At 36.4% G+C, this 16,402-nt stretch overlaps 1 protein-coding gene across 1 annotated transcript in view; it reads right to left on the reverse strand.

The window, feature by feature from the left end:
* Positions 1-11,088: 11,088 nt before the first annotated feature.
* Positions 11,089-16,402, reverse strand: part of chrnb5b (cholinergic receptor, nicotinic, beta 5b) — a 9,893-nt gene continuing 4,579 nt past the window's right edge. Inside the window, exons 2-6 of the mRNA XM_017473840.3 lie at positions 16,287-16,402; positions 16,156-16,200; positions 15,792-15,901; positions 13,114-14,077; positions 11,089-12,243 (exon numbers count right to left, since the gene is read on the reverse strand). The exon at positions 16,287-16,402 is cut by the window's right edge and continues 30 nt beyond it. Coding sequence (XP_017329329.1) covers positions 12,094-12,243; positions 13,114-14,077; positions 15,792-15,901; positions 16,156-16,200; positions 16,287-16,402 — 1,385 coding nt within the window. The 3' untranslated portion in view covers positions 11,089-12,093. The remainder of the gene's footprint in view (positions 12,244-13,113; positions 14,078-15,791; positions 15,902-16,155; positions 16,201-16,286) is intronic.

The following is a 16,402-nucleotide window of genomic DNA, read 5'->3' on the forward strand; positions in this document are numbered from 1 at the left end:
ATTTTTAATTATGTTACCTGTGGGTCTTAACATGCCCCTCAGAGTGGTGTACAAAGAGGGAAAAGGTAAATATTAATACAGCATAAGGGTAGAAGATAAAAATAAATAAATAAAATTAAAGTAAAATGTATTAGAAATTCTTAAGAAAAGATACTTTAGTGAACTTCAAAAAGAAGTTAAATACAATAATATAAAATAATCACACACTTGGTAAAATAAGGCATTGTGCCTCATATATTTCATAAATATTTAATAAAAAGGTGAATTAAAAAAAAATCTAAATGTAATAATAAAGTAACCAAATAAATAAAAATAAAAGTAAATTAGTCATAACGATTTGGATAAAATAGGATGATATCACAAATATCAGATATTTATAATAATTTATAAAGTTTATCCAAGTAAACAAGAAGATGCTTGCTGTATGTCTTGTGAGAGGAAGTGGAAAAGGTTTCACAAAATTATGACAAAATAAATATAAAGAAATAATAGCAAAGAGGCATTTTCTTTAAAGAAAGATCAGTTAATAAAAGCATTCGTTATTTTGGCAAAATTTAGTTTTAGAATGTTTTTTAAAAATATAATATTAATATATAATATATTAAGACAGCATAAGGGAAGAAAATATAAAATACATTTATAAAAGAAGTTATAGGAAGAAAGAATGAAAAGTTATAATAAAGTAACCGTACAATAAATAGGTAATTATTTTAGTAATAGTAATAAACTGGGTTAAACAGGGAATTGTAGGTCAGATTGCTCCATGTAGATTCCTCCGATCTAGCTTCCTCCATGTAGGGTTTCTCATCATCTTCCTCAACACTAACTGCCAACTCACCCTCATCATCATTGCTTCCTCTGCTTTATACTTCTTTGAAGTTCAGTCGAACCAAGAGGGATTTATCTTATAATAAAATAATGTACTATGTTTCTAACATAACGTGAAAAAATACTTATATATATATATATATATATATATATATATATATATATATATATATATATATATATATATATATATATATATATATATATATATATATATATATATATATATATATATATGATTTAAAAATATGATTAATTTATGGCTATAATGCAAAAATATTAAAATTATTATAACTGTGTTGCATGCGAATGCAATATTTATTTACTCACCTAATGTTTTCTTTATGGCCTGGTGCAGTTCCATTATGGTATGTTGTTGCTTTAGGGCAACATGCTTATTTTTTGTAATTTTTTAACACCCATTTATATATTTCTGATATAAACGTGTTCAAAATACATCTTGATTTACCAATAAATATGGATCAAATTTATATCTTGATGAAAATTGACTGGAACAGTGGTTCAAGGTTCAATCTTTACTAGAGAACATATGGTGCTGCTGAAATGCCCGCTGAAAGAAGACGCTGATTGGCTGCCAGTGGATCATACGACCAATTTGTGCATTCCTATTGGTTAGTATTAGGACATAGAAAATTGGTTGTTGAGTTTTGCTAGAGGAAAGCCAAAATTGCTCATGTTGCCTAGAGGCAACACGTAACCATAGAGGGTTAAAATATAGTAATAATAATAATAAATTAAGAATGTTATGATTTTAAAATTGGGATTATGTTTTAAATGTGTATCAGAAGATAATACTTCTCTCTAGCTCTTTAGTGAACGCAGCCTCATTTTGCATGAATCCGCCGCACTGCATGTCATTTGTGTGTGTGTGCGTGTGTGTGTGTGTGTGTGTGTGTGTGTGTAATGCATGTAATGACCATATGCATGCATTTACCGTACAAATATAATCAGTCTCCACAATCTCTCTGAGGGATGAAACAAATCCCCCTCACACAAGTCTGAGCGTGTGTGTGTGTGTGTCTCGTCTCAGCTCAGATGATTTTCTGCTCCAGTTGGAAGCTGCTGTGGTCAAGGCTGTGCGGCGCAGCTCTCACACTATTCACATTTCATTCGCTTATAGGAACATTTTATGTGGATTTACACACACACACACACACACACACACACACACACACACACACACACACACACACTATTCCCACTATTGCCTTCTACTTTGTATGTGTTGCTCAATGTATCCAAGATGAAACAAACAGAAAATTGCTGTCAATTAAACGGTCCTTTACCCGCTGATAATTACACCTTTAATCAGTAATCATGTATAATACACTGAGTCAGATTAAGGACTACTTCCAAAACGTCTATCTACATCTCATGAATTTTCCCCTAAGCGCACACACACAAAGAAAGTGGATGAATTATTTGTTAAATATTCATACAGTCAGTTCCCTCAATAATGCATGTCTTCCTCAATTTGTCCACGAGATCAACAGGAGTGAGAATAGAAATGGTGCTCTGGAGCCTATCCTGGGAACACTGGCCATTGTTTTCTTTCTATAAGTTAATAAGTAGAACAACAACAACAACAACAACAACAACAACAACTTTTCATTGTCAAGGAAATTCTTTCTTTGAAAAAATTTATTTCTCTCACATTGTCATCAGGCCACCTTTCTTGCTCCATTTTGGGGCAGTGTGCATAGTTATTATTGCCCCTAGTGCTCAAAAATAGGAACAAGCACTAAATTGAGGCCTAGCTGGGAAGGCATCATGCTGCCTCATGCTCGCTCTATGAACATGTTCACTGAAGGAAGACCAGCAGACAGGGGAGATAATGATGGGTTTACCAGAGTATTGCTTTTACTCCAAACTAGGCTAGTTTTAAATACTCTCTTAGTTGCCAGGATCTTGTTGTACAGCAAATAATAAGAACTAAAATGAATACATAGGCAAAGTGTAAGAGCAGACAGATAGATATCTATAGTGTACAGAGCAAGTTCTACTATAAGATATATTACGAAGATTGGGAAAAGGAAAGGGAAAATGGACTGAATGTCAGCACATCAGAATCCCTTTTTAGTTTAGAGGACACAGCGTCCATGGTTTCCAAAAAGAATTTCATATTTCAATTCGTCTGACTACAGAAGAGTTTTCCACTTTGCCTCAGTCCATTTTAAATGAGCTTTGGCTTCTTCTTTGCATGATAGACCTTTAACCAGCATTTGTGGGTGGCACGGAGAACTGTGTACAAAGACAATGAGTTCTGGAGGTGTTTCTGAGCCCATGCAGTGATTTCCATTACAGAATCATGCCTGTTTTTAATGCAGTGCCTGTTTTTAATGCAAGATCACGGGCACGTGATATTGATTTTCACCCTCGTCCCTTGTGCACCCTTGAGCTTTCTCCAGATTCTCAGAAACTTTTGATGATATTATGTACTGTAGATGATGAGAAATTCATCGTCTTTTTACGCAATTTTACACTGAGGACCATTATTATGAAATTGTTCCACAAATTGTAGATGCAGTTTTTTACAGATTGCTGAACCTCTGCCCATCTTTGCTTCTGAAAGACTCTGCCTCTCTAAGATACTCTTTTAATGTTGTGTTACTGTCACAACTACACACAGTAAATATTCACAAAAAGTGAAACAATAATTTTTCCAACATGAAACAAACACCCAGTTCTATTTCAATAGAGGATATGGAATTTAATACTTCGATTATAGATGTTAGATGGTAAAAGTAGGAACATTTACATACATAAAAAAATCAAGCATGTTTTAGTGGAATCTCATTCCTCTTATTTACACTCCCAAACATGCTAATGGCTTTTGAGGTTGTTTATATATATATATATATATATATATATATATATATATATATATATATATATATATATATATATATATATATATATATATATATATGCACATACACACACACACACACACACACACACAGTATATATATTTTTATATTTGAAGTAGCCAAGTAAGATAATATATTGGGTCTGTTAAAATAAATTTTACAACAATATTGCTCTATAAATAAAAGAGATGGACCCAGGAAACAATCCATCTAACGCTAATTAATAAACAGAATCCATCAACTTGATATCGATTCACATTGGAATTTACTGGAACCCATCCACTTAGGATTGTGCTCATCGCTACCAGCAGTGGATCCATAACAATCAGCTGGTACTGGGCAGGTGCTTCATCTTGGAACAGAACCTAATCGTTGAAGGACGTTCTGCCGCAATCCGCCAAAATATAAGGACATGTTCGGTTTCTGCCAGCAGGGCGTCTCTGCAGCTTTCACCAAAGACAAGAACTACATAAAGTTCTCTGGGCCAGGTGCCTACGACTGGAAAGGTACACCACGCTTTTTAATCAGTTTGGTAAATAATTAAATCTATAATCATGACTCTAATTTACTCAGTGTTGCATAAAATTGATTGGAACAAGAGAATGACTTTATTGGACTTCTACCATGTTTCATGCAAATGGACGTGTGTGAGATCATAAATATTTAAAAGTAAATATTTTGTTTTTAAATGTTTTCATTTTTGGTTTTCCAATTTTTGCCTCTCAGAAATAAAAGGTATTAAATTGAACTTTTGCTTGTTGCTGGTGTGGTACCTCAAGACTACACCTTTATTAGTATGTATCTTTTACCTGAAAAGGTCGATGTAGTGTTCTTTTAATAATCTTAAAGCTTTAAATAAAAGGTACATCAATTATGTACCTTAAATAATTTATAAAAGTATACTATACTCGAGAGACACACATTAAAGGTACAAAAGATGCAGTACTGATGGTACCATGCCAGCAACAAGGAAAGGTAGAGTTTGCTACCTTTATTTCTGAGAGCGTTCAATATATTTCCCAGATTTCCTAGCTTTGTCCTGAATGCAAAAAAAAAAAAAAAAAAAAAACCCAACATTTTCACCTCCTGACAATTTTAAGGTACTGTCCGCAAGGAGCCTATTGAAAACGGTTTTCTGGATTCCTATGAAACTGGAGACCAGAATGTACTTGATGAAAATCACATTCCTCTGACCATCAGCAGCTATTAAGGTGAGAAGGTCAATGCTTTCATTTGTTCTCTGGTAGATTTGGTTTTCCTATATATATTTCCTGAAAATCCTATATATGTTGCTGTAAATCATACAGCAACTTATATGGATATTTTCAGGTCATTTATTGCATGTAGAGTATGAAAAACTATTAAATTGATTACGTCAAATGGTGGAAAAGTGCTTCCACATATTTAATACCTGCCCTTCAGTCAATATATATTTATACACTTAATTGTTCTTCTTGATGCAATTTTCAGGCTGTAGTAAATCACAATCCAGGTGCTAAATTAATCTATTTGCATTGACTTTACCCTGTGTTTTTCACTTGCACATGAAGATATAAATGCATAGTCAAATTGCATTTTCATTAAGACATTTGGAAATCCTGTTAGTTCATATTGTAAATATTGAAGTAATGTTTGGACTTTACTTCAAGTCCTATTTTGTAAAAATTGGCATTGTATTTGGCAGTGTAAGTCACCATTTATGAATAAAGCCCAGAGTTTTCCAGTAGCAACAGTACCACAAATTAATATACTGTACATCTCATTTAAAGCACCAAGTGTTCAAAGCTTTCAAGATCCAAGATGGATTTGACATATTGTTCCTCTAGCTCTTGAACTTTTCAAGGCTTTGCTCTGGACTCAGGAACGAATCTGTGGAAGAAAGAAGAGAAGGTTGTAGTGGCAGGAGCACCACGATCCAATCTCAGTGGTGAGGTTCTGATCTTAAAGCCTGACGATGTGGAGGATCAGAGGAGTCTGCGAGTAGCTCACATACTCCGAGGCCCGGGTCTGGCATCCTCTTTCGGTTACTCACTGGCTGTAACAGACCTCAATGCAGACGGGTAAGAGGTCTAGAACTAGAGACCCATCCTACTGAAGGCGTGATCTAACCTATTCTTATTTATATACTTTACTCATAACACTGAATGTTGACTCATACCATTCTTTTGTTTTCATAGCAATACGATTGCCAGAATAATATTTTGAAAAGGTCAATTATATCATTTGTAGACCTTAATTCTTAGTCATGTCAACAATATTTATTGATATAGAGACACAAAGTCTTCCCAAGTTCTTAGGAATCTTTTGTAGGAGTGTAATTATGTGAATGTTTACAGGCAATGTGACAGGAATGAAGATCAACCTCAGAGTAAAAAAAAAGGGTAAAAATGAGAAATTTCAGTATGTTTCTCTAAATGTTGTGATGGAAGTTTCCTCCAAGTTTCAATCAACAAAACATTCAGTTCATCTAAACTAGAGCATCCACAATCTGCTTATTTCTTCTCCATTGCATCCCATAGATGCTCTACAGCCATGTAGTCCTGCCTCAGAAATCAGCCCTCTCAAACATCCTCAGGAGGTCAGTGACACTTTTCTCACCGCACTGTATCAGTGTTTTTACCTGTGCCGCCTCATCGGTCGTTCTAGTTTCCCCTTCCTGGATCTCAGTGACTGGTGTATGACTTTGCTGGCTCTGTGCAGGTGAAGTCCAGAGAAAAACGAGAAGCAGAAGGTGAAGCGAAGGCGTCAGCTCTCAGCACTGGTGGACTCCTGTCCTTATTTGGAAGCAAAAGTCATTATTTATATCTGGTAAAGTCATATTTATTCCACTGATAAAGAAGAGTGAATGGGTTAGAGCTTGTACTGTAAAGAACTTCAGCAGTTCTCACACTGGTGGCAACAGAAGGGACGGAAGACACTCGAAATTTTCTGAAGTGCCTCAGGAGAGGTCAGGGAATAAAAGTTTATGCAAAGAAGGTGTTCATGGAGGTCATTTTGGCTCTTTATGTCAGCAAGGATTACAATAACGAAAGCCATAAAAGTACACAATAAAAACTCATGTAATGAATGGTAAGTACATTATACAGTGGAATTATACTGAATTAACTGACAACTGAGTATATAGAGTATTCAGACACTTTGGTTTATGTTATTTAATACACTTCCAGTGCATATATCAACTTCAAATTTAAACACATACACATGTTGCTTCACTTTGTAATAAATATGGACCAGAAAGAATGCATTCATAAACATAAACATAAGCATAATGCTTAAAAAACAAACAAAACTAAATTGATACACAAAATCAGTCATTATAAAAGACATTGCCACTGGTTGGGAAATTTTCATACAACAAGTAGAAATTCATGATTAATGCATAGTATTGCTTTTTAGAAACACAAAGTGTGCATCAGGGAAAGCCCAAAGTACTGAAATTCTGACATGGTCAATGTTGTTGTCAAATCAAATTATACTTAGGAAGCAAACATAAAATTAACGCAACATTTCTACATTAATATAAGTTATAAGTCTTTATATATATATATATATATATATATATATATATATATATATATATATATATATATATATATATATATATATATATATATAAAATATAAGTCTTCATTAAAGAATCCTACATTTACAGAAACCCCTTGTGATGATGAATTAAAGTGTGTGGAACTCAGATGCCCCCTGCAGGCAGCAGATAGAACTGCAGTTACTCTGTACTCAAGACTGTGGAGCAGCACATTAGTTGAGGTAAATTTTTATTTATCTTTAATTTAATTTAATGTATTTATTTAGTAAAAAAACAAACAAACAAACAAACAAAAAACTTCTTGCTTTGCCTTGCATAGAAATCGGATATTATTTTATTATATAAGGATTTTAAAAAAATTATAGGGTGTAAATATTGAGTGTGATTTGTTTAACAGGAGTACAGCTCCCTGAAATTGATTCTGCTCAGCGTGGTGCTCGCACTGTTGCCACTCAGCCTCCTGATCTACTTCCTGTCCAAGGTAATAACACAGGTGCATTTTAAAAAAATTGAATATTGTGGAAAAGTTCATTTTTTTCATGTCATTTTTAAGGAAAGTATCGAGTGCATAAATGAACATACTTTTCATCAGGTCTACATTTCTGTATTATAAGTTCTATATTCTAATATTTTGAGATACTGGAGTTTTGATTTCCGTGAGCTGTAAGCCTTAATAATCGAGATTAAAACACAAAAAGGCTCAAAATACTTCACTTTATGCTTAATGAGAAGATTTACGCTAGAATTTATGAAACGTCCACTTTTTGAATTAAATTACGGAAAAAACAGAACTTTTCCAAGATATTCTAATGTTTTGAGATGAACCTGTGTATTATATATACTGTATATATTGCCTGTATATATCAGTGATTGACAGTAGATAGAGAACGTCATCCCTCCCACCCAGAGTATTTTGTTCTCTCTCCTGGTGGCATCATCAGAATTCAAACTCACAATCAGTGGAAGATAGCACAAACGTTTTTCTGTTGCACCACTCAGGACCCCTAAAACCCTATCACTCTTAAATGGCGTAAGTCAAACCAGTGGGTCCTTAGGAGCATCTCCAAAATTATTTGCACCCGTCATGCTGAGCAAAATGACAATATAACTTCAATAACGTGCAAAAAGTGTTATTTTGAGCTTTAAATCTGGCAACCAATTTTGGGGATAAAATATTCTGATGTTTAGTAATTTATAATTCTTGTAAACATGATGATTGTAAACATCACCAGCTCCCTCCTCCTCCTCCTCTTCATCGTCATCATCATCATCATCATCATCATGAGGCTTATCATAATCATCATAATCATCATCACCATCTTCATCAACATCATCATGATGTCATCAACGTCAACCTCTTCATTATTGTAAACATCACCAGCTTCCTGCTCCTCCTCCTCTTCCCCCTCCTCATAATCATCATCATCATCATCATCATCATCATCATTATCATCAACATTATGAGGCTTATCATAATCATCAACATCATTATAAACCTCATGAGGATCATCATCATCATGTCATCATCAACATCAGCCTCTTCATTATTATAAACATCACCAGCTTCCTCCTCCTCATCATTATCATCTTAAACATCATGAGTCATCATAATCACCAGCTTCCTCCTCTTCCTCCTCCTCCTCCTCCTCCTCATCATCATCATCATCATCAATATCAGGACCAACATCATCAGAATCAGAATTATAAACCTCATGAGGCTTATCATAATCATCATCATTAGCGTTCTCATCATCACAAACATCAATAGCGTCACCATCATCCTAATCATTGCCATCATTGTCATCATCATGAACTTCTCTATAAAGGGCCTTCTTAAAGGCTCTATGTAGGACTGTATAACCGAGTGTTTTCCTATCAGAAAAGGTTTCAAGTACAATCAATTTTGCAACTGTGCAAAATTGTACAAATGTTTTTTTTTTTTTTTTTCTTAATACCTGTCAGGTATTTCCTTAAATTGACCTAGCATGTCTTGGTATTTTGGCTTGGTTCTACTTGGAATGCTTTCTGACTGGGAAACATACTCTTGTAGGATTCTATACAGAAACTTTAAGGGTTCTACAAGAGAGACCCAAAGGTCTTAAAGGTCAGTTATTTTCTAAGTGTGTGCATATCGTGCAGTATGCACTGTTATGTTGTTTCATGTTTGATAATAAATAACTACAGAACTACAACTAGTGTGTACATTGTACAATATAATCCTAAAAATGAGTGTTTCCCTGTGAGAGAAGGTTCTCCGTACCCTTAACCTTGGAGGAATGAAAGCCTTTGCAGAACAGAAAAAGAGTTTAGGTATTCCGAACACCAAAAGAAGGACTGAATCTGGAATATGATAGAATCTGGAGTGTTCAAAGGGCGTGATGGTCAGGTGTCCACATACTTTTGGCCATGTAGTGTATATAAAATAAATAATTGCTCATCAAATGATACAACAAATATAAAAATAGAGAAGCGCTCAGATCTAAAGATGGAAGGTTTTTTTTTTTAATGTTGAAGATGCATGCCGTATGCCTTGTGGTAGGGAGTGCAGAAGTTTTCACACCCTTAGGACAAAATAAACACAAATTTACAGTAATTTTCCGAAAATGTGAGCAATTTCACAGAATTCTTAATTTATACATTTAAAATATAGTAAAAAGAATAATAAATAATGCAGATTATCATAATAATGAAAACAAATCCTATTTTTCTCTCTTTTAAATGGTACGCGCACACTTGACCTCTTTAATGACAGCCTGAGGGCGAAAGTTATTTTCACAACGACTTTTTTGTTGCTTTTACCTCATGTCATGAATTTTTATTAAAAAAGAGTATTGTCTTCCTAGTTTGCATGAATCCGCTCCACTGCACTGTTGAAACACACATTAGTGTGTGCGTGTGTGTGTGGCCTCAGCTCAGACGATTTTCTGCTCCAGTTGGAAGCAGCTGTGGCCGAGGGTGTGTGACGCCGCTCTCACACCATTCATATTTCATTCCCGTAAAGGGACATTTCGTGTTGTTTTACACACACACGCACACACACACACACACACACACACACACACACACACACACACACAGAATCAAAACAGAAAATTGCTGTCTATTAAATGATCCTTTTCCCGCTGATAATTACTCCTTCACTCAGTAATCATGTATAATACACAGAGTCAGATTAAGGACAACTTCCCAAACATCTCTCTACAGCTCCATAAGCGCATGCACAAAAAGAAAGAGCATGAAAAATGTGTTCATATTCATACCCTCAGTTCCTTCAATAATGCATGTCTTTCTCAATTTGCCACGAGATCCACAGGAGTTAGAATAAAATAGAAATGCTGCTCTAATTCTCACTCACTTACTCAATTTCAGTAAGCACTTTATCCTGGTCAGGGTTGTGGTGAATATGAAGCCTGTCCTGGGAACAGACCCTGGACAGGCCATACACATTCACACACTCACTCACACTGTGGAACATTGACCAATTCACCTGCATGTAATAGGCAGGTGGAAGAAAACCAAAGAACCCAGAGGAAACCCACACAGACATAGGACCCTCTTGTACAGAGAGTAACTCGAGCTTAGGATCAAACCGATGAGGCACTTTTGGGAGTGGAGTTACTGTTATTCACCTACAAGAGAAGTCCCAAAGTGCTTTGTTCCTCCACGGCAATATTACAATATTTTCTTTATTACAGAGCAACACATCCTACATTTATAATCACATTTAATGTTGTGGAAGATCTACATTCCTGTTATCACTTATATTAAAACAGCTATAAACAGTTGCTCCATCATCCCACTTCTCTCTCTCTCTCTCTCTCTCTCTCTCTCTCTCTCTCTCTCTCTCTCTCATTTTTATATCTAGAACCTAAACAAACAACAAAAAAAGCAACTTGTCACTACCAAGGGACTTCTTCCTCGGAAAAGCTTTATTTCTCCATCACATTGTCATCAGGTGTTTATGAATCTGTTGATTTGCATATTGAGCATCAACAGCCATTCGAGCACGTTCTATCATCTTCTAGCCATGTGAGTCAATTTATTTATTAAATCTGAATTAGAAAAAAAACAACAACATGGTAAGAAACACTCAAACTAAGGATAGAACAGACGTGTAAAGAACATGCATGTGCTTATGTGAATATATTTATTCCCATGTGTGTATACTGTCACATATTTAGACTGATTTTCTTTCATATTAATATATAAGATTATGGTTATTATTCAAACAAACATTGCTACAATAATTTGAGGTACATTAGTTCATGTTGGGTTCTTTATGTTGTAGGTACAAGAAATCATCTGTGTGTGTGTGTGTGAGCCTTATACAGTAGTTTTGTTTGTCTAGTACTGTCTTGATGTGATGTTTCAGTGTGTTAATACAGATTTCTGATAGAATATACAACTTTTGAAGGATATTTCAATGCAACGTAAATGGTCGTGTTCCAATAAACTGCATACTGCACAAATGCCTACTGTCTATAGCATCATTTATCATTTTGTTATTTATTATTCATCCCTTATTTGAAATCTACTGCAGCATCTGTGAGAACATGCTAAGTAAGAAGTAATACTTTTGCTACCATAGAAAATGTATAAGGATATTATATTATATTGAGGTAAGGTAGTCTGTGATACTCTCTCTGAAACTGTATTGCTATAATTTCTAAATAAACGGCTGAAGTCAGCAGGATCACATGACCTGGGTCCAGTGCTAAGTAGTGAACAGCTTTACATTCACAGTTTCTAAATTGGGAGTGAGCAGGAGCTGGTTTTCACGTGTGTGTGTGTGTGTGTGTGTGTGTGTGTGTGTGTGTGTGTGTGTGTGTGTCACTCGGTGTTGTCATCCAATTGAGTGTTGTAGCTATTAACCAGAGGCTGCATGAAGAGGCCAACAGTTCCAGAAACGCAAACCAACACAAAGATCCACAGGAAGAGTCGGTCTATTACCATCGCCACATATTTCCAGTCCTCAATGATCTGAAAAAGGAAGCCAAAGCTTTATTGAGGATATATATTCATTTTTGTTTATTTAATCATTCATTTCAGATACCTTTCAATATCACCTGTCGGAAAACTTACATTTGTAGCTTTACCTCTGAAATGTTAAACAGACTTAACTCAAACTTAAACCTAACTCAAACTTAACTCAAACTTATATACTTTTTTTTGTTGAAGCTTCTTCCAGATAAGTCCCTGTGTAGGTTGTTACTATAGAAACAAGCTGCTATTGAAGAAAACTAAACACCTTTTGAGCCATATACAGTTATCATGGGGATGAAGATCATTATAAATATATTTCCAGTGAGGTTATTCACATGAAATTTTCACCAGACATCAGTATTAACTCGCAAAGTCCCGCAAATATAAAGAATTCACAACATTAAAGTCCATAAATAAAGTTATATGTAATAAAGCGGAATGACACGGGGAAAAAAGTATTGAACACGCTAAGAAAACACCCTAATTTCTCCATCTGGGGATTAATAATTATCTTATCTTATCTTAAGAAAAAGCAGTTCTCCAAGGCAAGGTAAGGCAAGGAACCAGATGAAATCCGTAAGTAATTACACCCCCTATCTGTGCAAATTAATATCAGCTGGGTTAGTAAATTGATGGTCTATAAAAAGGCTTTTCGTTATCAAGGTGTCACACAAGAAACATCAGTTAATACTGGTGAAAATTTCATGTGAATAGCCTGACTGGAAATATATTTACTGAAAAAATTGTTCAGTCACAATAATCCAGACTGCACCTTAATGAATTAATGAACCTGCAGACATTCATGTTTAAAACGCAGTTATTGAAAGATGATTTTAAGAGAAGTGCATGAATAACGCCAACGCTCACCGCTTCGTCATCATCCTCGCTCTTTATCTTGTCAGCAATGTATCTCACGCCCTCCACAGCCATCTCCATATCCGCTGAGCACTTCACTGCTAGCCGTTTCCGGATCTCTGTGTTATCCTGCATTTCTCTATTCCTCCGGCTGAGGGTTTTGGAGTCCTCATTCACAAAGAACGTGGAATCCGACAGAGCGTCCTGCTCTCTTTTAAGAGTGTTCTCAGAGAACGAGCGATGTTGGTGCTTGCGCCGGAATTTCTCACGGATGTTGGACGACCCAGGCCTTTGCATGAACAACAACGCTGGCAGATGATTCAAGAAGAAGCTCTTGACCCACGGTGGCATGGTGTGTGTGCTCGGAGAGCGGTGATGAATGTTTAGCACGCACACGCTGGTGACGATGGAGAAGGTCACCAGCACCATGGTGAACATCAGATACTTGCCAATGAGTGGCACAGCCAGTGAGGTCGGAGGCACAATCTTGGAGATGAGAAGGAGGAAAACAGTTAGGGCCAAGAGGACTGAGATACACAAGGTTATCTTCTCTCCACAGTCCGAGGGCAAGTAGAAAACCAAGATGGCCAGAGATGTGATAAGAACACACGGAACGATCAGGTTGATGGTGTAGAAAAGCGGCTTGCGCCTGATGATGAAGTCATAAGTGATATCCAGGTAAGTGAAGTCATCTGGGTCTTCATTCTTGCGACCGGGAAGAGACACAATATCCCACTCACCACTGGGTTTGAAGTCATCGCGGCTTGCGAAGTCGGACAGCAAGACCAGGTCAATCTCTGTGTGGTCGTACGTCCAAGAGCGGAACTTCAGTGTGCAGTTCTGTTGGTCGAATGGAAAGTTTCGCACCTCAATCTTACACGCACTTTTATAGATGGCTGGAGGCAACCAAGCAACCTCACCATTGCTGGACACGACGGCGTTGGAGTAGAAAGACACCTCGTAAGTCCCGTCCGCACTAAAAGCCAGAAACACAGTTTAGAGGTGAAATGTGAGTACAAAAAAACTCAATATGTTTTATCATATGATAGAACATATGATAAAACATATCATATATGTTATCAAGAACACTCGTAAAATCCAAAGCAAACATACAAAGACTTTGTTCTCAGAATATATGAAGCTAATAAAATGTTCATTTTAGTTTTTAATCTTTTAGTCCATGCCAGCTCAAGTAAACATCGTCATTATAACTGAAAAGGAGACGAAACCATGGGCGTAACCATGCATTCTTTGGGGGGGTCGTCCCCCACAATGTTGAGGAAATACCAATCTGTCCCCCCCAATATGCAGTACAAAATATTTTCTATCTCTCCCCCTTTAATGAACCCTGCCAACGGATCTGTCTTTTCTTCATCTATTCTATTTATTTATGTCTATTCCTTTTTAATAATTTTCCACAAGTTCGTTGATATATTTGAGCAGCTCAATCTGTAAGAAATGGAGACAGCAGCCAAACGTAGAAAAGTTCAGCAGAGCATACAAGCTTTTTTCAGACAGTAAGTAACTAGATACCTAAATAGTAGGTAACCTTAGCTTAGTATAGAAGGCATCATACCATGGCTTGGTTTGTTCTTAAGAACGTCAATTAACTTTTGATATTTGCACACCCATGAAGTAGGCTAGGCTAACGTCAGTTCCAGTTTTTGACCGTTAACGTTACATTCACTTGCATATCCTCCCGCCGAGTTCGTTGGACCCCCCCAATGTCCATACCATGGTTACGCCCTTGGATGAAACAAATACTAAGAAGATCTTAAATTCATGTAAATAGTTCAAAGATTCTGCTTTTCCCTCAAGCTCTCATCAATAATATCATTTGTAATGCAAATGATTGGATTAAATTACAAAGAAATGCTAAATTGAAGCATTTTCACTAGTGGTCTCAGACTTTTGGACCCCACTGTAAATTAAACAGACACTAAAGTCCCTTAGCAAGCAGGCTTTAAAATGGAAACACAGTGATATCTGGCACTAAGCCACGTTCTCCTGCTCATCCCGTCTCACTAATGCATGCCTAATCTCTCCAGAGATCACTGAGTGCCCCGGACATACTCTCCTGATGGAAGACGCGTCTGGACACAAACACGGGGTGTTTATCCAGACACTCAGCAACCCTGAGTCACACTGCTATTCCAGTATTATCTGTGAATATCTGCTTTAGTTCAAGTTAAACTTTAGCCTCTGTACGCTTTACCTTTTTCCTTTCACTCGGTTTTGTATTCGACGATCATTAAAGCTACAGTGTTTGCTAAAAATGAAAAAAAAAAATGGACTATTGAAACAGGGGATAAAAATCCTCTATAATCAGATGTTTCTGAGCTGCTGTCAGTCACCCTGACAATCCTGTAATATAAACTCACAGGAAATTGGTATGCATACAGTATATCATACTCAGAACCAGTAAAATGTCATCAAGCTCCCAACTTCAGGTACGAAAGAAGTCTGACTACAGAATGACAGACAGGAGCTGGCAGCCAATCAGAGAGACTGAGAGCATGAACGTGTAAATGAATGAGAATGAGAAAGACAGCGATCTTATGGAGTTTATGGTATGTCCTCAGATTTATCCTCATTGTCAACAATGTATATTTACTGCAGAAACCATTGGGCTGTGTCCCAAATTGCACTGTACTGAATACTATGTCAGAAAATGATGGACAAATGCTCACTTATTGTAGAGGACGATGTCTGGCAGCCATATGTGCTGTGACGGAAGACGAACTTTCATGACACCTTCGTACTCGTCTGGGTTCCACATTAATCGGTAATCATTCCACACCTAAAAACACACACCGAATCTCTAAACACCTCAGTACAAAAACTATACACTAAAGTCACGATTTCTCACTGCTGAATTCAAATCAGAATCGACTATTTTGGTTCTTTAAGGAATTAAACGTGTGGTTTTACACATAATATACTCAACAACTCTTAGTACTCTGGAAGTACAGACTACATGGGGAAAATGTGGCACTTATGTCAAGAAATATTAGAAATATATGACCCGATATTACGATATTATGATAATATTACCTGAGTGAGCCAGCAGTTGGTGGTCATAATCTGTTCCCTTTCATTCTGAAAGCAGATAATCAAGTGTTATCCATGTGCGTGCGTGCGTGCGTGTGTGTGTGTGTGTGTGTGTGTGGGCGCACGTGTCTCACCACACTGATGAGCTGAGCTAGAGACACCTGGATGGCGATGGTCACCTGCTGGCTCTTGTTCACTGCTGGTCGTATGAGCTTGTTGTAGCGTTCAGGAGAAAGGAGGTTATTAATTA

Source organism: Ictalurus punctatus, chromosome 8 (genome assembly GCF_001660625.3).
Source record: "Ictalurus punctatus breed USDA103 chromosome 8, Coco_2.0, whole genome shotgun sequence".
In the NCBI taxonomy this organism is placed as follows: domain Eukaryota; kingdom Metazoa; phylum Chordata; class Actinopteri; order Siluriformes; family Ictaluridae; genus Ictalurus; species Ictalurus punctatus.